Here is a 21,754-nt window from a genome sequence, read left to right as displayed (position 1 = left end):
CCTGAAGAATGAGACCACCCTGGGTAAGAGAGTAGGTTCTTTCCAATCATACTGCACTCCCAAATTTTAATTCAATTAGAAAGTCTCTCTGAACAATCCCAAGGAGGCCTGGTTCATGGGTACCATATTCCCCAAAAGCATAAACAACAGCTTCCCAAAACTAACTCGCTCTTCTTAGAATGGATGGGAAAAAATCTAAGAACATTAACTTGCATAGCCATTCAAATTATTGCTGCTTTTTATAAAATCATTACAGGTAATTCTGCACTAACTTTCCCTTTTCCCCTCACCCCAAACTCAGGAATTCCAGAAAAATTATGAGCTACTTTCCAAAGGAAGCCTTAGGGAAGGTTTGCAAGCACATGTATGGAGCCCAAGAAATTTGCATGAAAGGGAGAAATAAATTAAATAAATAATATCTAATAAATAACTCCAACAACATTCATTATCTACAAACTTAAATGCCACAAAATACTAGCTTCAAGGATAGATTCCCCCACAGCCTCTCACAAAGGTAAGTGACAGTATAGACTCAGAAAGCACATAGGCTGGCCTTGTAGACACTTAACTTGCCTTTTCCCTCTAGGAAAAGGGAACCACTTCAGTAGCTGGTGGGATTTAAGATCTCTCTGCAAGGATACTTTCAAGGGGGTCTACAAACCAAGGGTGCAAAATACAACAGGGTTAGTGCTGCAAGCCAAATGGAAAGACAATAACTTAGACTGTAAGGAGATAATAAATAAGAGGGTAAAAAAAAAAAAGTCAAGATCCACAGATAGTTTGGCAGGGTTTAGGGGATAGCTGAGCTGTAGAAAATGACATACTAATCTGCCTTATCAATTTTATTCATTGGTCCTATTTGTGTACCCTACATCCTAAACTTATCCTCTCTGGCAGAGCAGGATGTGATCCACTATCATGTAAACCATTTAGGCTTTTAGTTTGTTTTAAATAATTGTCCTGGCAGATTGAACAGGACATTGAAATTTCTCAGATCACATTTTTCTGGAAAAAAAAATGTGATAAAATTAATGCTGATATAAACAAAAGAGGAGTTCCATGAAGAAAAATAAACATCCTGCAAATCAGGATAAACCTGTGATGAAGACATAAATTGGTAAAAGCATTCACCGACCTTGGATTTGATTTCTGCATCCTTAAGTCTGCTCACTTGGAATGTTATCTACAATATGTAATAACATATTATATTTTAGAAGTGAAGAAGAGGTAACAATTAGTGGAGGAGGAGATAAGGAATTGTATATGCATTGGAAAAATTCAGGTTTGGTCATAAATTGATTGGTGCTTATCCCTCTAGAAAATATAAGAATAATTGGTGTGGACAGAGGTCAGTGGTTTTAACAATGTTTTGTGTAACCAAATGAAATGTATCTTGCCAAAGAAAATTTGGTCTTCCTATGGGCAGATGTGAGATAGAGGGAGTCACCAAACTATGGTAGGTTAGTATAGCCAATTGCCATTTTATTGCTCTTGAATATGACCTGGGTCGTTTGCTGATTCCAATAGCAGCCCCTGAGCGTCTTCAGAATTTTTAGAGCCTCCTGGTTACAGAGGCTATGAAATGGTACGGATGACTTCTCTAAGTTCCATTGGTCATAGGAGTCTGTTTACAGTGACTTGCTTGCCCCATCTCTAGAACTGAGAAAAGTGCTTTTGAAATGTTAATCAAGAATCAAGTTGCTATGAGATCTCTACTATGGTTCTCATATTACTAAGAAAGAGATGTTCAGCCTCAGCCAACAAGAAGTAGAGCTAATCTCTTAAAGAACATGCTTTGTTATTCACAGTGACAGCCAAGTTAGGATTTTAGCCTTTGGAGACAATTTTTAGATAGATGCATAGACGTCCTATCAGGTCCCCGAGAGAAATGCATCTGTGCTCCTTTGGCAACTCCATCTAATCATTCCACACACAGTGTTCATTTACTATTATTCTTCAATTCTTTCAGTTTCAGTAAGTGTATAGGAGTGATCACCAAAATTATTGAATTTTCAGAACTGTGAAGGACTTTAAAATCATAATCAGTTGTCTGATTTTACCGATCAGTAAACAGAGGCCAGAAATGGAAAATTAAGTGGCATAGATCATGAGTTTTTGGCACCATTAGAATAGGGCCCAGGGCTTCTGTTGTATTTCCACGTGATTGTAAACAATCAAATAATTTCATTTGAGGACCCTAACTAAATGAATCAATACAGTGTGAGAAGCTGATGATAAATGAGGGTGGCAGGTGCAGGAAGGCCTAAATGGACTGTGACTACTGTGTTTGATATCTATCTATAGGGTTCCTTTAAGGTCATTGAATCTTCAGCTCAACCCACTTGAATTATGGGAAACATCTCCACATTATCCTCTGAAATGCTTGTCTTACTGCCCTAATCAGTGAAGATTGTATTAAGTTGGGCCCCAATGCCATGGTGAGGGTAGGAATCATAGGACATATCTATGGGAACATCATAACGAGGGGTACCAGCCTGAAAGGGAGTTGAATGAACATGCCCTGAGCTTAGACTTGCAGAAGGGTAATGTGGCATGAAACTGTAGGATTTATCCAGGTCAGGAGAGCCATCTTGCTTCAAGGAGAAGTTCCCACTGATGCTCAAGGGTGGAGTGAGTGGGCCCTCATAAGGTGGTGTACTGCAGTCAGGTGGATGGCTCCCAAAGGATGATTCTCCCAAACTCTTGAATACTTGGGGTTTGAGATTAATAAGATGTGTTTCCATATGGCCATAAGGAGGGCTAGGGAGCCCAGGAGACTGATAGTTGAAGTTATGGACAGAGATGGCAGAGTCACAAATAGGAGATTTCTCCTCATGCTTCTCCAGGAGGACAGACTGAGGGCCCAGCTGGAGGCATCCAGCCACCAGGTTGCTTGTAGGCTGAGAGAGCCCTTTGCAGAGCATCTCCACAAAGCCCTTCCCTTCAGGTGTCTGTCCAGTTTCCAGGACCTCAGACAGAGCCCAAATATAGTTCCTGGCCAGTCTAAGAGTCTCTATCTTGGAGAGCTTTTGAGTCTTAGAGTAACATGGCATGACTCTCCTCAGGTTGTCCAGGGCATCATTCAGGCCGTGCATCCGGGTCCGTTCTCTAGCATTGGCCTTGACTCTTCGAGCCCTGAATCTCTCAAGGCGAGCTTTTGTCATCTTCTTTTTCTTGGGACCCCTTCTCTTAGGTTTCTCCCCATCCTCTTCCTCCTCTTCTTCCTCCTCAATACTGTCATGCTCTTCAGCTAAGCTTCCAAGCATCCCATAAGCAGCTGATCTTCTCTCTTCCTCCTTCATCTCATTCTGAGAGCCCAGGGCTTTGTCCATCCAGGATGGTGTGTTGACCAACTCTGTCATCTCCTTGGGTTTCACATAAGGTTTTGCCATTTCCAGATTCTGGAATAGGAAACAGCAATGATTAGTGTCCGTGAATATCTGCTTTGATTTAAAACTAAACTTTCTTTTTATATCTTAGATATAAAACAGAGAATTGTATTGGGATTCGACTTGTGATTATCTAGTCCAAGTCCACCATTCTAAATAAGTAATCTAAGACTCAAATAAATGCCAAGAACACTAATATAGCTATGGCATAGTACAAAAAAATCAACTTTAGAAAAATGAAATTGACTTGATTACTCATGGTAGTGCCACTGCCTTGTACTTTTCATTCTCTGCTGCCTTGTCTTGTAGAGATTTTATGCAAAAATAACTGGTATAAGAGTCAAAATATATCTTTCCTTCTTTCCAGAATACAGATCAAAAAGGGAAATAGATAAGGTGGACATATAAATTATTATCCAAACAGAGAAACTTCTGAAAGTAAAAGAAGGTGCTAATGTAGTTAAAACTTATAACAATGGATATAATTATAATTATTGCAAAATTTAAAAAGCATATCACACAGTAAGTAAGTACACTGTTGTATTTTACACCACAAAATAAATGAAACGCTGTGCTGAGATCATTCAGACTAATTTGTTCTTCAGAGGACTGCCCAGCCTCTATTGAGAGATATGCCACATACACTTAACCTATAACATTCCATGTTTCCCACTGACTCTGCCAACTCTTAGCTTCAAGCATCCTAGGAAAGAGCAGTGCTACAACTGGCTGGTACCCCCATGTGACCATGACTATTTCTCTCACCATCACCAGAAGAGCATTTTGGTTTTCATCAAGCACCTTATGGTCTGTCTAATGTAGTGGTATTAGAGGTGTCAGTGACATGGTGTCTAAAAGGATCATGAAAAGAGAGCAGGGTTACCACTGACCATTTTTTAAATTCACCCATATGTTAAAAAGAAAACTCTTTCATTGCACAGGCATCTCACACCATCAGACAAGAATATGGCAACATCTAGATTTACAATCCAGAGGTCTACAAAGCTTATTCAAGATTATCTTAGTATAACTATTATAATACTTCATTAAAAATGAAAAATCTGGGGCAAACTCTAAACTTAACAGAACATAGTGACTGCAGACATAAGCGAGGACTATTTCAGACAAACGTGGAAATACCCTGACTACTTTAATTCACTTGCCTAACAGATACTGTTTAATCCAGATTTTCTTTGGAAAAAAAAATTGCACTTCGAAAACCAGAAGAGACTGGTGGTTTAGTAAACATTTTATGTTCAATTCTGGAAGGGTGAATTGTTTTGAGATTTGCTGAGCAATTTGCAGGTATGTAATTTACCAAATAAAAGTATCTGAGAAGCAGCATTGGGGCATGCCAGTTTACCAACTTAGTCTTTGAAACGCTAAACCTTCCATCACTTTTGTGTATCAGAAAGGGGAGAGCATGAGACACGTTTTTCGATCCTTAAAGCTTGAGCCTCAAATCAATGAGGCAGGATTTAGCACATAGATTTTAAAAATATAAATATATGATCTGATTTGTTTCTGGTAATTTGAGCTTGTTTTCCTTCTAACCTCATTTACCTCCTATAAATAATTAATGTTACTGCATTGCAAAAACAGCCTAGGTTTCATGTTAATCAGCACAGAAATCATGTCAGCTTGACTTACTCACTTAATAAGGCTTCCTGGGTAAGCAGCTTTATTGAAAACACACGTTGGAACCTATTGGTCAACTGGCTGCCCAGGCCAAGTTAGAAAATCCCACTTTTAATATGGATGATGGAGCTTGTGTGCTGAGCTGCACTTCTAACTCAGCCCGATATCCAGAGGGAGGGTGAAGGACCTAATTAACTTTCTGTTAAAGTAACACAGACCTTTCTGAGGTAGGTGCACTCTGAGGCCAAAAAGGATGGAGTAGGCTTGGGAAACGTAATGTTGCACACGTAATTATAATAACATTTGTGTAGCCTTATAGCCAACCTTTGAGGGAAATGGGGATTTATGCTTGTTTTGTAGTCGAGGTCACTGTGGGTCAGAGATTAAGTGATGGAAGTGCAAAGATATAGAGCTGATAGAGCAGGACAGAAAGCCAGTTCTTCTGATTCCAAATCCTAGGTTTTAGATTATTTCTCTCTTTTTTTTTTCCCCCACCACAGCTACAGGAAGAAAGGAAGGCACTTTGACTTCAGGGGGTGTGGATCAACTGAACTAAATCACCAGGAAATGAACATCATCCAAAGGGAGGCTAGTTTAGCTGTTGTTTGCAATGTTTAACTCTCAGATTCCAGGATTCCTTCCTCTTATAGATTTTTTTTCTTATCGCTTCCACCCTTTTATTCCCCCCCCCACCTTCTCTTACTCTGCTTCCTTATCTTTTTTCTCTTCTATTTCTCTCATCTCCTCTTCATCATCATCATCACTCAGTCATACTTACATGCAGGGAGAGTTGAGAAGGAAGATGCAGGAGAGGAAAGCAGTCTCCCGAATTGCCCCTGATAGCCTCTGTAATTGGCCTTTTTCATTATTATTATGATCCTCACCTCCGTACCTCTGGACTCTAGCCAAGTTCTGTCCATCCTCACCCCCACCAAGAAGTGGGATTAGGAGAATAGAGTAGACTATCCTTCGCCTTTAACATAATTTAATGGTTTCTGTAAGAGTCAAAGAGTTGCTTTCAAGTCAGGTTATCAGCAGGTATGAAGGAAAAGAACCAACCGGCTTTGGCTAAAACAATGTAAAGGGCAACCATTTTTCATCTTTCTTCTCTGACTAACCCTGGGAAGGATATAGATGGCTCCAGTTTAACTCTCTCTTTTTTCATAGATTCATAAGTTCTAGGAGCATCCCATGGGTATATAGGGTGGCTTTGAAATCATGAAAGCTGGAATGACACACACTCTAGTCCCAACTGTTCTGATTCCCAGTTGCTGATTTCAAACACATTACATAGCTCTCTGGTCTTTCATTTCCTCTTTGATAAAATAGAGGTAAGATATATTTAACATGGTTCTTGCAAGACAAATAAAAATAAGATTTTGTAAACTTTAAATGCTATAAAACATTATCCATATATTTATCTTGTGTTTATTCCTGAATTTTCTTATCTAATCTATTTACACAATTTGCATATTCAAAAATAAAAGTTGTTTCCCACAGATGAATCATAAAAGTAGATTCTGCTAACTACTGTGCCTCTTCCTATCTTGAGGGAACCTCCTCTAATTGGCTCAGAAGATGATCTAACAATTGCCCAATAGCCCATCTTTTCTCCCAGTGTTATCTGGACAGCAGACTCTGGAGTCACATTACCTGAGTTTAAACTTCAGCTCTATTACATACTAGATATGTGATCTTAAGGTTTCAGAATCTATCTGTGCCTCAGTCCCCTCTCTTTAGAATGGGAATAATAATAGTCCTACTCATAGGATTATTGTGAGCATAAAATGAGCTAATATATTTAAAGACTTTGAATAGTGCCAGACATCATAATGCCATATAAGTATTAAGTACTATCGTTCCTAAAGTTCATCATGACTTCTCCTGGACACATGGACAAAACCAAGTATACTTACAATCTGTGCTTACTATTGATTTCATGCCAACAAAAGCCAATGGTTCTATCTGAACATGCATTTTGAAAAATTCCCTGACAAACCCTCTCCTCCAACCTAATAACTAAGTATCAAAGCTTCTACTCCATTGCAAGAGGTGAAGAAACAGAGTTCTATCAGCTGTTTCTACCAGATTGCCCAAAACTCTTTTACCATATTCATGGAGGAGGTTAGTCGCTTTTATTGTTTTTTTTTTATTATTATGGGGAGACAGCAGTTTGCTGGACACTCCTACTCAGTTACTTTAATGCTTAGGTTCATGAAGTTTCTGACGGAACACACACAGCTCTCAGCCCTGGACATTTGTTTCCTTTTGTCTTTGATTAGACACTACTGGGGATAAGACTTTCCTACCAGAATCCAGTGCCAGAGCTCTGAGGAGAAAAATGAAATGTCTCTCAAATAGAAGTAAAAGCCAGGACTCCTCAAAGATTAAAAGAAGTAATAATTCTTCTCTTTTGACTTTTTCCACCTAAATGTCTCCAATGCCTCAAAAAGTTAGCAGGGGAAAAAAGATGATGAACATCCAGTTTTAGACTTGAGAGCCAAAAATGTGTGTGGTGCAGTTGTGATTTCTGATCAAGGAAATCAACTCAGTTTTCTCTAGAACAAGAATCTAATTCTACCATGGCTTTGAGCCTGTTAATGAACCCGCTCAGAGGTGTACTGAGAGAAGCCTGGCACTGAGACCCTCTCCACTCTTTTATCACTCGCTTATTAAATGAGCACAGAAAATTATTTTCATTTTTTTTTACTCCTAGGGAAAAATGGAAATAGTATTTCTGTCTTTCATATCTCATTTAGAAGATTTATGAAAAGCAAGGGTAAGGACTTGTTGTGTAGAAGTTTCTATTGATGGACACATGAATGAAGGGTGCTTACATTTGTGCATGTGGTGCTGAGACAGTGTATTTCCTCTTGGAAGCTGACTGTACTCACTTCATCTCCTGAGCCTATGACTGAATCCTCAGTACAACAGAAAGGAGCCTATTCAGCTCAGTTTCTAAGGAATCCAAGCACCAGACAGGCTAAATGCCTTGCTCAGAGCGGCAGTCTTCACACTAAAAAGACAGAATGCAGACCGGGGTGCTCACAACTTGCTCTGTGCAGAAACTGCCAGTGGGCTGTTTTGTGCTCTTCCTATACAACTTTTTAGACTCTACCACTTTCTCTCTTGGTTAATACCTGTACACACACGTGCACACATGCGCGCGCGCACACACACACACACACACACACACACAGGCACACCGTACCCAACATAGCCATATCATATTTCGGTTTTCATAGCCTCAAACCCAAATGGTGAACTTTGCAAACAGAAATTACTCAATCTTTTAGTTTTCCCCCTTCTTCTTCAACATTTCGTCTCTGGTCCCTCTGTCCAAAAACAAGGGAAGCATTTTACATTTATTACTAATGTTCTGGATACATTTTGGGGGTGGTAAATGAAGAATAAGAGGCAGAGGAGACAAAAATATATAAGAACAACCTTTCTTTTCTGATTTCTTAGTGGGAAGAGCTGAGGAAAAGGAAATTTTCACCACTCTATCACAACTATCTAAGAATTTCTAGCACACCAAATGGGGGAAACGGTAGGAAAATGCTCCATAGCTTTCCGACATCTTCTCTCATTTCTTAGTCTATTACCATTCCCCTTCTTACCCCTTCCACTCTCTCCACAGCCTGAAAATGCTGTGAACAGAGCAGCGGATTGAGTCAATTCTTGCAACCTACTTCCTGAGCCACCTCAGACAAAGTTAAACTTTTTGGACATTTTTTTCTCCTGCATTAATAAAATGGAAGGGTGAGTTTGACAGACATAGAGGATGATAATTTATAATCTCTACTTTATAAAAATGACTGAGTGTGTGAGTTTCACTTCAGGTGGCAGGTGCTATTGGAATTAGTGAAATTGTTAAAATTTTAATATCCGTCCCCAAATGTTCTCTGTCTCCTTCTCCGTTCAAGTTTCCAAGTCCTACTCCCTCTTCTCCTAGCCCAGAAGAGACTTACCTCAGCCCAACTGCTCCTCTAGGTCTGTGGGAACTTCCCACAGAAACTTTAGTAGTCCCGTACCACCCCCATCCAAGGGCTCACCTCTGTCAGTGGTGGTCCCTGGTGTGAAGTCTGGATCTGTGTCCTGGAGGAGACTCAGAGAACCCAAGTCTCCCTGAGCGTCCAGATCATAGGAGAAGGAAGTACTTTTAGCGATCCATGTTAAACCGGCCCCTGCCTCTTACATATGTCACTGAATCTGTTTTTTCTGACTGATTCTTGTTCTACTCGTTCCTTGGAGTTCTGTATGCTCCTCCAGGACGCCTTCAGGCTGATGCTCCCGTTGCAGCTGATTTAGCTGTTCTTCAGTACCTCCTCTGAGTGGCTAGTTCCCCGGAGTGGAGCTTTCAGGACCACAGCCTCTGGGCAGCTCCTGCGCTCTGGCCGGAGTCTCCGAGTTGCAGCAGTTTTGATTGCTTTCCCAGCTGACCAGGGCGGGGTGATGCTGCCGGAGGTCTAACTCCTCCCCTTCCCCAGTCGAAAGACACACCTACTTCAAAGGGCTCCTCTGGCCAGGTCCAGTTTACCATTCATTCGTTTTGTTTTATTTGATCGTTTGTATAAATAGGGAGAAAGGTTAGTAGAAGGAGAATATGGGAGGAGAGTTGCTGAAGTTGAAAGGTAAAGAAAAAAAGGACTGGAAATCTTTGTGGTTAAAAAGGTAAGAGAGAAAATTGGGTGAGAGAAAATTGGGTGAGAGAAAATTGGAGGGAGTCTCAGAGAGCTAAGAAGGGTTAATGAAAACAGTGGTCTCCATCTGAAGAGTCAAAAAATGAGAAAGATACATGCCCAGGACTCAGCATCACTGACTATTACCTTATACATGTAGATTGGTGTCTTTAGTTTTAAAACTTCAGAATTTTAAAAGAAGAAGGAAAAAGTACCTTCCTCTCCCTTCTTTTCAACATGTAAACTTATTTCCATTCAAAACCTTTTTATTTTCATTAGTGACTATAGACAGAGCCATATCTATATTTGTTGTACTATTCTTTCAACTTTTCTGTTTGCTTGAAATTTATAAAAATGTAAAGCAAATGAATGAAATAGTTCATCGTAAGGACACTTAGCTCCTTGAATTACAAACTGGGATCCACTATTATTTTTCAAAAATATATCAAAATATATCATTAAGCATTCAGGTAGAAAAAGTCCATCTGAATAGTAATGGACTTGGAAGAAAAGAAAGGTCCTGCAATTGCTAAAATCCCTGTGGTATTCTCTGGTAAGATTAATTGGCTAGAAGAGAAAGAAGAAAACTACACCTAGAAAGATTTAAAGAAAATATATGGATATGCTTTATTACAGAGAGCTACCAAGTCAAAATGCAGAATCTTCATTTTAAGATGTGAAGGATTTTGTAAACTTCTATGGTTCTGGGGAGGCAAGGGAAGAAGGGTGCTTGGAAGAAAGGAAGAAGCAATTGGCTGAATGATGTTCGGTATTTCAACCTCATTTCCAATATCACATCTGTAAAAGGACCTGATCAGTAAAGTGTTCCCCATTGTAGCAAGATAGAATTCTGGGTCCAAGCTCAGCCTCTTTTTGAAACTCCCTTGAAGGAAATCCCTCAGTTTTTTGGAAATCACTTGCTCTACCAATGCAACATATGTAATATGCTCTACCATATTACATGTGTGATTTTGGAAATCACAGTGCTCTATCAACAGTACATATGTAATAGAGATGAAGAGCTATAAGAATGTCTTGTGTGCAAAAGGTAGAAAGTTAAAGCAAAAGATAGGTTTACTGGATTACTTGGCAATCAAAAAGAATGAAATCTTGCCAATTGCAACAACGTGGATGGAACTAGAGAGTATTACGCTAAGCGAAATTAGTCAGAGAAAGACAAATATCATATGACTTCACTCATATGAGGACTTTAAGACACAGAACAGATGAACGCAAGGGAAGGGAAGCAAAAATAATATAAAAACAGGGAGGGGGACAAAACATAAGAGACTCTTAAATATAGATAACTAACTGAGGGTTGCTGGAGGGGTTGTGGATGGGGGGTTGGCTAAATGGGTAAGGGGCATTAAGGAGGACACTTGTTAGGATGAGCACTGGGTGTTATATGTAGGGGATGAATCACTGGATTCTACTCCTGAAATCATTATTGCACTACATGCTAACTAACTTGGATGTAAATTAAAAAATAAATAAATATATATTTAAAAAAAAAAAAAAGATAGGTTTACTGGAGTGCCTGGGTGGCTCAGCCAATTAAGCCTCTGACCTCAGTTCAGGTTATGATCTCACAGTTCATGGGTTCGAGCCCCATGTTGGGCTCTGTGCTGACAGCTCAGAACCTACAGCCTGCTTCAGATTCTGTGTTTCCCTCTCTGCCCATCCCTTGCTTGTGCTCTCTCTCTCTCTCAAAAATAAATAAATAAACATTAAAATTTTTTTTATTAAAAAAAAAGCAGGGGCACCTGGGTGTCTCAGTCAGTTAAGTGTCTGACTTTGGCTCAGGTCATGATCTCACGGTTTGTGGATTCAAGCCCCATATCAGGTTCTGTAATGACATCTCAGAACCTGGAGCCTGCTTCAGATTCTGTGTCTCCCTCACTCTCTGCCCCTCCCCCACTTGCATGCATGAGCGTGCACCCTCTCTCTCTCTCAAAAATAAATATTAAAAAAAATTTTTAAAGCAAAAGATAGGTTTGCTGTCAATAAGGGTGAAGGATACGTCTTAGTTTTGAAATAGTTCATTTTTTTTTTAACTCTTGTAGGTGTGAAGGACTCTTGTCCTTCACCAAGAAGAAAGAAAGAAAGAAAGAAAGAAAGAAAGAAAGAAAGAGAAAAATTAACATTTTCCCCCTTTTTATAGGAAGTGGTTCAACTTCAGCAAATCTCTAAGCCCCTACTAATATTTCTTGTATTTCTATTTAGGAAATACCTGCTCAGCAAAACAAACTTCCTTTTCAGAGTAATTAAGTAACACAGGCTAGGAAAGGTAGATTTCTGAAAACCGTATCAGAATCCCCTCTTCAGCCAGAGGAAGTGTATCTATGGAAGCATTTGTGCTCAGGAGAGAGCTGCAATGACCATGTATAGAATGGATTGATCCCCTGCTTTGTGTCTTAGAAGCCATCTCCCTGGATATTTGAGAGTTCATGATACTGGCGATGTTAGTATCCCGCCTGTGAAATGCTCAGAGGGCAGGGAAGAGTAGTGGATCAGCAGAAAGGTGAACATATTGAGACAAAGATGAGGGTGGGGACAGAACATTCTGTAGGGCTCCTTGCTCTCTTTGACAGATGTAAGAAACTAGACACAATGGGATTAGCTCTCAAAACACATTCAGTTGTGTGTATGTGTGTGTGCCCACGTGTGCAGCCTCAAGAGCACATTGAGGAAGACGCCAAATTTTCTTTAAGAGCTGCCTTTTGCAGAGGGAGGGATGCAATATAATTCATCAGGGTCACCCACATCACAACTCCTGGAAGGTTATGCAGACAGTTAGCTATTGAACTCAGAGCAGGAAGGGGCAGGAAGGGTGTGTGCAGTCAGCAGAGGAAAGAGGGCGGGGACTGCATGCAAAGCATTTACATTCATTCTCCTCCCCCCACATGGTTCCTGGGCCAGAGGGCCAATCCCCAGGCCTTCCTTCTTTCTCTGTGCTTTTTGTAAAGCTCTGAGCTAACCTGTTAGAACCATCTGCTGGGTGGGGGAAATGCAACCAGCGCTCAGTTGCCGGCCCACAGGCCGAGTGAGAGCCATTGAAGCAGAGAGGAGGGAGGCAACAGGCAGATTTATGGGCAGCAATCTGTTCCCCCCACCCCAGGCCCCACTGCCAGGAGACAGCTTGATAATCCATCAACCCCACTAATGAATTAATTAGTATTCCCAGTAATCCTGACCCCCAAAGGAGACCGGCCCACGGGCCCCTCAGGGGGCTAGAAACTGCCTTCTTAGACCAGACACTGAAGCCCCGGGACCAATGCCTGACATTAGGCCCCAGGGTGCTCAACTACATGCCACAGACCCTGTTGTTAAGATCCCCAGATGTCCCTCCTTCTCACCTTCCCTCGGGAGACAGCTAGCTTTTGCTGAATTGAAACCAATACTACCAACAAATGGAGTCCAGAGCCATAAATCAGGGATGGTAGAAAGCGAGGATTCATGCTGCCCAGATTCAGGATAAAACTTGAACAGATCCTAAAGCTGCCCTCCAAGGATTAGTACAGGGATGGAGTAGGTTAGGCCTGACCTCAAGAAGCTCCAGGAGGGAAATGACACAGGGTCAAAAATAATTGTGAAACAGGTTGAAACAGTGATTGGTGACGTGAATCTCTCCTGAATAAAGACTGCAGTGAAACAGAGGTGTCTGTGAAACAGCTGAGTTTCTGAACAGTCTAGTCTGGAGACTGGCATGTGGGAGATTCCCAACCCCCCCCCCTTACAACTGTAAACACCACCGCTGTTCTTTTACAAAACTCCGAGATGCGATGGGGTGAAAAACGCTTGGGAGTGAAGAAACCTGTGTTCTAAACCTTAGCCTGCCTCTAGCTGTGTGGCCACGATGAGTGATCTAAGCTCTCTGGGTCTCACGTCATCAATGATCCGGTTGGATCATGACCTCTTAGGTGCTTTCCTCCCAGCTGTAACGTTTAGTGATGGTGACACGGCCAAATGTTACAATTCCCCTTGGAAAGTGAACAACACTAGCTCTTCAAAAATATACAATTTGAGTCCCCAGGTTTGAATAAGGTAACCAACCAGGTTAATGACAACAGTGGGTTTAGAAAACAGATAATAGACATGGGTGTCCTCTCTCCACTCAGATTCCTGGTCTCTCTTAAGGACGCTTGACTCAACCTTCTCCCACCCCATTCGTTCAAGACCTGTGCATTTGCGCACTCACAGGGCACACAGAGTAACTCATTCCGGCAACAAAATAATGACCTGCATTTGTTAAAAATCTACTGGGAAACTGCTGCGCCTTTGAGAGCTCTGTACCTTTGCCTTCAGCCTGCCTCCCTATGCTACGATACCCAACTCCTAAGAACACAGTCCTCTTGGATTCATTTGAATCCTAACATTGCCTTTTACTAACCACGCCACTTCAGACAAGTTATTTACCTCTCTGGGCCTCAATTCCTTCATCTGTAAATTGAAGGTAATAATGTTTATCCAATGAACTTGCTCTGAGGAGTATACATCTCATTAAATATGAGATAATGTATGCCAAGTACCTAAGATAGAATCTGGCACTTAGCAAGTGTTCAATAAATTGTAGTTGTTATTGGTATTTTGTCTTAAACATTTAAATCTGATTTTTTTATCTCTTAGAAATCAAGGAAAAACTAATATCAGAATCTCCATGTAGAGCTCCTCTCTCTGTGCTTCTACCTCAATATACATACCCTTTTTTATAGCAGTGACCACACTTTATGCATTTATCCCAGAAATGTGTCTTATGTACATATAAAACCCTAGGTACTGTGTAAGAGTCTGGGGATACAGAGCTGAATAAGAGTTCTCATTCCTAACCAACTTCCAGTGTAGCGGCAAAGGCGGAGAAACAAATTATATGAGTATATAATTCAAAAACTCCACTTTGCAATGTCTTTCTAACATAATTACATGTGTACCCCAGGAGCCATATATGGACCAGAGATGTTCATAGCAGTATTGGTTTTAATAGTGAGAAAGTACATTATCAATACATTAAATAACCTAATGGTTTGGCCAAGCAACAGAATATTACTTAATTTGCATGACTTGGCCTATATACACTAACAAGAAACGTATTTTATGTAATTTTTTTAAGGTGTATTTATTTTTGGAAGAGAGAGAGCACCCACGTGCATGAGTGGGAGAGGGGCAGAGAGAGAGGGAGACAGAAGATCCAAGCAGGCTCTCTGCTGTCAGTACAGAGACTGATGTGGGGCTTGAACTCAAAAACTGTGACATCATGACCTGAGCTGAAGTAGGACACTTAGCCAACTGAGCCACCCAGGTGCTCCCGTACTTTATGTATTAACATATGTGGGAGGAAATGTAAAACTATATGTAGAAATTAGGTTCCGTATGATACACTTAACTTTTTTGAATGTGTACACATATGTTAAATAATAGATATTGTACACACACCTACAAACTGATAACAGTGAGTCTTTTCCTCAGGACGTCACCTTCCTGAGAATAAGTACATTGAGAGTAGGTAGTTATCAAAGGAGACGATTTTCTTTTCATTCAAGAATAATGTATTCAGGAGCACCTGGCTGACTCAGTCAGTAGAGCATGCAACTCTTGATCTCGGGGTTCTGAGTTTGAGCCCCATGTTGGGTGTAGAGATTACTTAAAAAAAATATCTTAAAAACAGAATAATGTACTCCTATATAATCTTTTAAAGTAAAACTGATATTAAGATATAATTAATATGCTATTTTAAAAATCTTATTTCCCACGCATAGCCAACCTTATTTTCGGGAAGGATCTGACCGTCTCCCACTCGGCCCCAAACACTGGGTATACGGCAATATGCCTCTTCCATGACAAGACCACCCTAGCTTCCACCAACTCTGGCCCCAAACCCTCTGCCCCAAGAGCATTTGACAAGTCTTAGGAACACACTTTATGTTGAATTTCAGAGGCTTCAATTATGTGATTCCTAAGCCCTGAGAAATACCTGGTGGAGAACAGAAGGGATTTTCTAAGAATACAGCCTGAATTTATACCACTGGAAGCTGATTAGGATAAAGAGATAAATCAAACCAAGTCTTCTGGGAGGACCAAACAGAGCACTGCCCTTGGCACTCTCCCATCACAGCCAAAGCTCCACTACTCCAAGTGGGCACTACACTGTCATGGCAGAAGTCTCCTTGCATGCCCGGAAGCTCTCAGTGGTCTACTTCATTAGGCCAGCGCTCTGATCACATCACTTCTAAGCATTCAGGAACGGAGTGAGGTAGAAGCCAATGAGGAGAAACAAATTACTTACCGTAATAATTATAGCTAATCCTTAAGAACATATACTATATGTTAGATGTTGTTTTAAGTGCTTTTCATGTATTAGTTTATTTTATCATCACAACAGATTTATGAGGTAGGTAGGTAGGTAGGTAGTAGTAACATCTTCTGTTTTACAGAGAAATTGATCCAATACAAAAAGGTTAAAGCACTTGCCGAAGGCCACGCAAGGAGTGATGGTGTCCTATATGATGGTCCTGGAATTTGGATACAAGTAATCTATCTCTACAACATGATACTGCCTTCCTAAAGCAGGTAACTGATAGTTAACTCATCTAAAATCTATTGCCTGCATGCCCCAGCAGGGTTACTGAAAGTAAAATGATTCACAATGCCTGCTGGGAACAGCTAGCAGGATGGCATCCACATCTGGTTCCCTACTGTCCGGGATATGTTCAGTAGAATCATATTTTGCCCATAACACACTTGCTGAGATTCAGTTTCAGGAGACTTTTTACCTCTACTGCCGATAATGTAATATGAAGAGATGGTTTCATGGTGGTACCTAGAAGCTTCTACGATAGGAGAGCTACTCCCCATTCATCTGGTCTGAGCCCCACTCTACCCGAGATCTCATGCTCTGCGACAGTATTTTATGAATCCAGAGCAGAGAGGATGACCTCTCTTGTGGAAATAAAACAGGAAACCTTTTAGGATTTGAGCCAAGCAGAGTGCTGAAAGACCATTGTGGCAAGTCATATACTGTTTACTAGCCTGAGACTTATCTTCCAGGTGGGGTTTTCCCTTTCTCCCACTAATTTTAAAAGAACAACAATACCAAAAGAATACATGAAATATCCACATAGTACGGTTCCCGAACTCTGGTGTTCTGTTCCTGCAATAAATGATTTTTCAACCACAGAGGTCTGGTTGAATTTCCCATTTTCCCCTTCTTCCTGCTCACCCATTCTCTCAGCTAGAACTGCTTTCATTTCCAGACATTTTAATTCCTGGTCTGAGTCAGGAAGGCAGGGAATCAGGCAACACAGAGAATATAAAGCCATGCGGGTCCTCTGGGGCTCAAAGGTGAATATTTGAAGATACCAGAATTATAGTGTGGGGAAAGGGTAGGGATAAAGCAGGAAACTGACATTTGCAATGTGTCTATACCCTACAGTTGCTGCAGCAGTAATCTGCATATATCATCTCTTTTAGAAATGCTTACAGCCAGCATTCCGTGAATTTTTACATTGAACTGAGAGCTTTACCAACATGACTTCATTTAATTGCAGCAACAACTCTTTGGAATGGGCACTATTATTATCACCTTTTTTCAACAGATGAGGAGAATGAGGTCCATTAATCCATGCATTCAATAAATATTTGACTGCTTCCTATGTGCAATTAACACCAGGGATATATCAGCAAACAAAACACACAGGACAAGGGACTTGCCCAAGATCACACATCCAGGAAATGAATGCTATACTGCTTATTGGTATGTCCCTTTTATTTATTCTGATTGTTATTCTATTCTTTTAATCCTTAAGCACTGAGAAGATAGTTGTTTTTTTGTGGTTTTTTTTGTTTTGTTTTTTTAACGTTTATGTATTTTTGGGACAGAGACAGAGCATGAACGGGGGAGGGGCAGAGAGAGAGGGAGACACAGAATCAGAAACAGGCTCCAGGCTCTGAGCCATCAGCCCAGAGCCCGACACAGGGCTCGAACTCACGGACCGCGAGATCGTGACCTGAGCTGAAGTAGGACGCCCAACCGACTGAGCCACCCAGGCGCCCCTGAGAAGATAGTTTTGAATGAAAACTGAGTAAGTTAATGTTCGCACCTCCTTGACAGAGTCACATTGGTTAACTAAAGGAAAGCAATGGTTCCAGGTAGTTACCACAGAAAGGGATTCTCTCGGGCAAACTGAACAGTCTCCACATCCCCAGCCTTTCTCCCAAACACACACGTGCGCACACACTCACACGGAGACAACACACATCTATTGTGTTACATGCCAATTCTTCATGTTCAAGGTGACCGTAAGTTCTGGTTTGCTTAGTATAGTCAGTTTGCACCCATTTTAGATCAGTTAATGTCCATTAATTATTTTTTGACCCCCTTTCACTTCAAAGAAATCCCAGCTTTAATGTACTCTGTATGATCATCGTACTCACACTCTGCACTGAATTTCTGGACTTACCTGTTCCTGGACCGTAAGTTGATTTTAGTTTACTCCACTCTTAAAGGGAAAAAAGCTGTCACTCCTTCCCCAGGCTCAAAAGGATGGTGATCAAGGGAGTTGGAGGGGTGTGGAGATATTGCAGAGCAGGGCTTTAAGAGTAAAAGATGATTAAAATGAGAACTGGGGAAGGTAAGGTGAGGGAGAAGAGGTTAAAAAGCAAAGACAAAGACAAAACCTCACTCTAACCCATCCCGTGACCCCACGAAAAAATACCCCCAGGCCAGCTCTTGACATTCAGCCCCCACTCCTGCCTTCACCCAGCTGAAGCCGGTAGTTAGAAGCTCAAATCCAGCTTTAAGGGTGGGATCCGTTTATTCCCCCAGGCTAGAAGGGATTTAAGGTCTTTAAGGGCTGACTCAAGGCTGAATATTTTCCGTGGGTACCAGCTGGGGCCAGGATAAAACCGCTGTACTGTCTTCTAGGAAACTCTTGTAATAATTCTTGGGGACAGTTGCCACCTACTATTCTTGAGTGCCAGAGAAGTCTTTCCCTAAATATTGCTCCCCTGGCCCCAGACAGTTATTTATCGCTAGTATTGAGAATTTAGTCTTGCCTAGATTTGAGAGTGATTGAAATGCTCTTCCAAGTTCCCTGAGACCTTTGGGAATTCCGGTTCTCAGACCCTCCCTGTCCCTGTTTCCCCTTACTTCCTAACTGTTCCAGAAAAATGCCAGCCTCCCAAGATGGGACCTCCTTTTCCTTTTTCTCTCCCTAACTCCCTCTGCTCTCTCCCCTTCTGGCTCTGAGGGGGCTCCATCCCACTCTCTTCACCCCCACCCTACTGTGAGACCTGCCCCCCCATCTTCCCCCTTCCTTTAGCGCACATGTTCCTCAATTTGATTTACTTCTGTACATTGTGTGGCTTTGCAACGGTCGGTCCTTAGAGAGCCCTCAGAGGGAGCACTCCATCTGTCAGCCTTTCGCCATCCCTCCCTGGCCCCCAGCCACCGGCCCTCCCTCCCCTCCCTTTCCCGCGGGCAATTTCTAAGAGAGCCCGTAGAAGATTTAGGCAAACTTCCTTTACCCCACTTCTTCCCACTTCAGCCCTCACTTGTTGGTTTTCCTTCTCCTACTTTCTCCCCCGCCCCCCGCCCGCCCCCGCACTCAACTTGATCCCTGCCACACTTGCAAGGAAAACCTTTGAAGCCGCTGGAGTCAGTGAGAAAGTACAGTCCGGTGAAGTCCTTTTGCGCCTCCTTCCCTCCTGGGATGTTTGATGTCATATAATTAAGACTTGCTGATCTAACACTATATTGGGTCCTCAGTCAATTCAGGATTAAGCACACAGACGGTAGGGGGCAATGGTGCAGAAAATCCCAAACTGCAGGTAATCCAAAATTATTTCCCATTTAACAAATATCTATCTGTTCAAATCCTGCGAGGTACTGAAGACACAAACATGAATAAAATAGGAAACACGCCAAGGATCCATAGTCTAATGGAGGCTATTCACATATACAAATAACTTTAATCGAGGAAAATGATGACAAGTGCAAAATAATGTGCTAGGACTCTTAGAGAAGATATCATCTCCTGGCTCAGGGAATCCAGCAGGAGGTGGAATTTGAGCTATGCCTTGAGACAGATGTATTCCCATTAACTCAGCACCAAATGGCAAGGGCATTTACTGCATTTTTCTTTAAAGCACCACAGTAATCTATTTTATATACTGCGAGCAAGTAAACTTGCAGGAGTTTATTCGTTTAAGGTGAAAACCCTAGGGTGTTTTGTTCTGTTTGTGAGTGCTAAGGAAAACCCACCGATTTTTGGCTGGGGTTGACAATTCAATAACTTGTTTTCTGTGAGATGGGTGGCGTGGTAGTACCCGCTTTTAAGATTGTGACAGTTTGGAGCATAGAGAATAATAGCAAACTCATATTTGCAGAGAGCTCTCAATATCTGCCTTAGTTTTAAGTCCCTTGGGCAGAAAGTCTGAGTTATTTTGTGCATGGCAGAAGAAGAAGAAGAAGAAGAAGAAGAAGAAGAAGAAGAAGAAGAAAAATACCCATAGGGAGAGTGGCTTGAATGGGGTTATCCACTGAGAGGGTTTGACTTAGTGACTGCAGCTTGTCTGGAAACAACCAAAACAAAACCAAAACCACTTATAGCCACTTTAGTGTTAAGATGTGACTAACTCCTTTGATTCCATAATTTCGCCTCAAATGACCTAGCCAAAGGAAACAGTCCCAAACCAGAAATATCCTCATGCATAAGTGAATTCATCCCCGTGTTATTTAGATGAATTAACATAGGAAATAACTGAAACAGGCTCAATAGAATAATTAATTCAAGTTAGGTGAGTTCATGAGATAAAACTTTGCTGCTTTTCCTGGGTGCTTACAGCAGATTTCCACGACATAGAAAAATGGCATAAAGTACATAAAAAGAACATAATATATAAAATTTTGTATACAATGTGATCTCAATTACCTATAATGTATACTAAGAACTGAAGCTTTTCTTCTTTTTTGATATGAAATTTATTGTCAAATTGGTTTCCGTACAACACCCAGTGCTCATCCCAACAGGTGCCCTCCTCAATACCCATCACCCACCCTCTGCTCCCTCCACCCCCCATCAACCCTCAAGAACTGAAGCTTTTCTATATTTATGCAGCTTCTGTCTACATTAACCTGGCTTCCGTATTCCAAAAGTTTTGCCCAGGAGGAAAAAGCTTTCAAATAACTTTACTGTTTATTTCAGGAATTTTGCTGAAAAAAAAATTCTTAATGAATATTGAATGACAGTATATCAAATGACTGTTTACTATCATGAGTCTTCTTTTTGTTCTAATGTTTATTTATTTTTGAGAGAGAGAATATGGGGGAGGGGCATAGAGAAAGGTTGACACAGAATCTGAAGCAGGCTTCAGGGTCTGAGCTATCAGCACAGAGTCTGATGCAGGGCTCGAACTCACGAACTGTGAGATCATGACCTGAGCTGAAATTGGCCATTTAATGAACTGAGCCACCCAGGCGCCCCAAGACTCTTTAAAATTCTCATCTCATAATCCTTGCTTTGCTTTGTTTCTCAATCCTAAATTATTCTATCATGTTTATCCAATTATCTTTATTCCTCACATTGGAAAAAGCTTCTCAAACTATACTTCTATCTTACAAGACCCCTTTGTGCCTCCAAAAAACAAAACAAAAACAAAAAAAAAACCCATACTCCCTGGACTCTGACAACATAGTGGTCTCCCTTGCTGTGGAAAGCAAGAAACTAAACTGTGTCCTATAAACAACTTATTGGCAGAATTTTTGAGGAATACAGCATTTTTGAATATTCAAGAAAAAAAAAGCAAGAAAGAAATACAGCAGATTTTTAACAATCATTATCGTTTAAGCAATAAGTTATGTTTGACTTTTCTTTTCTGTGTTTTTTATTATAAAAAATGTATATTTTACAACTTTAAAATGAGTTATTAGTGGGGTGCCTGGGTGGCTCGGTTGGCTGAACATTCCACTCTTGATTTGGGCTCAGGTCCTGATCCAGGATCAGACTCTGCACTGAGAGTGGAGCCTGCTTAAGATTCTCTCTCTCTCTCTCT

General features: G+C 41.1%; 1 protein-coding gene across 1 annotated transcript; it reads right to left on the bottom strand.

Moving 5' to 3' along the window:
- Positions 1-1,233: 1,233 nt before the first annotated feature.
- On the bottom strand, positions 1,234-3,392 carry NEUROD4 (neuronal differentiation 4). The gene has a single exon (XM_015080989.3). It carries the CDS (start codon positions 3,390-3,392, stop codon positions 2,397-2,399), a length of 996 nt encoding a protein of 331 aa, XP_014936475.1. The 3' UTR covers positions 1,234-2,396.
- Positions 3,393-21,754: the final 18,362 nt, after the last annotated feature.

The sequence above is a fragment of the Acinonyx jubatus genome, chromosome B4, assembly GCF_027475565.1.
Source record: "Acinonyx jubatus isolate Ajub_Pintada_27869175 chromosome B4, VMU_Ajub_asm_v1.0, whole genome shotgun sequence".
Lineage (NCBI taxonomy): Eukaryota > Metazoa > Chordata > Mammalia > Carnivora > Felidae > Acinonyx > Acinonyx jubatus.
The sequence above is the reverse complement of the archived record's forward strand: the minus strand, read 5'-3'. Positions and strand labels throughout refer to the sequence as shown.

Coding starts and splice junctions, on each gene's coding strand:
- NEUROD4 (XM_015080989.3), bottom strand. CDS start 3,392: ATGGCAAAACCTTATGTGAAACCCAAGGAGATGACAGAGTTGGTCAAC.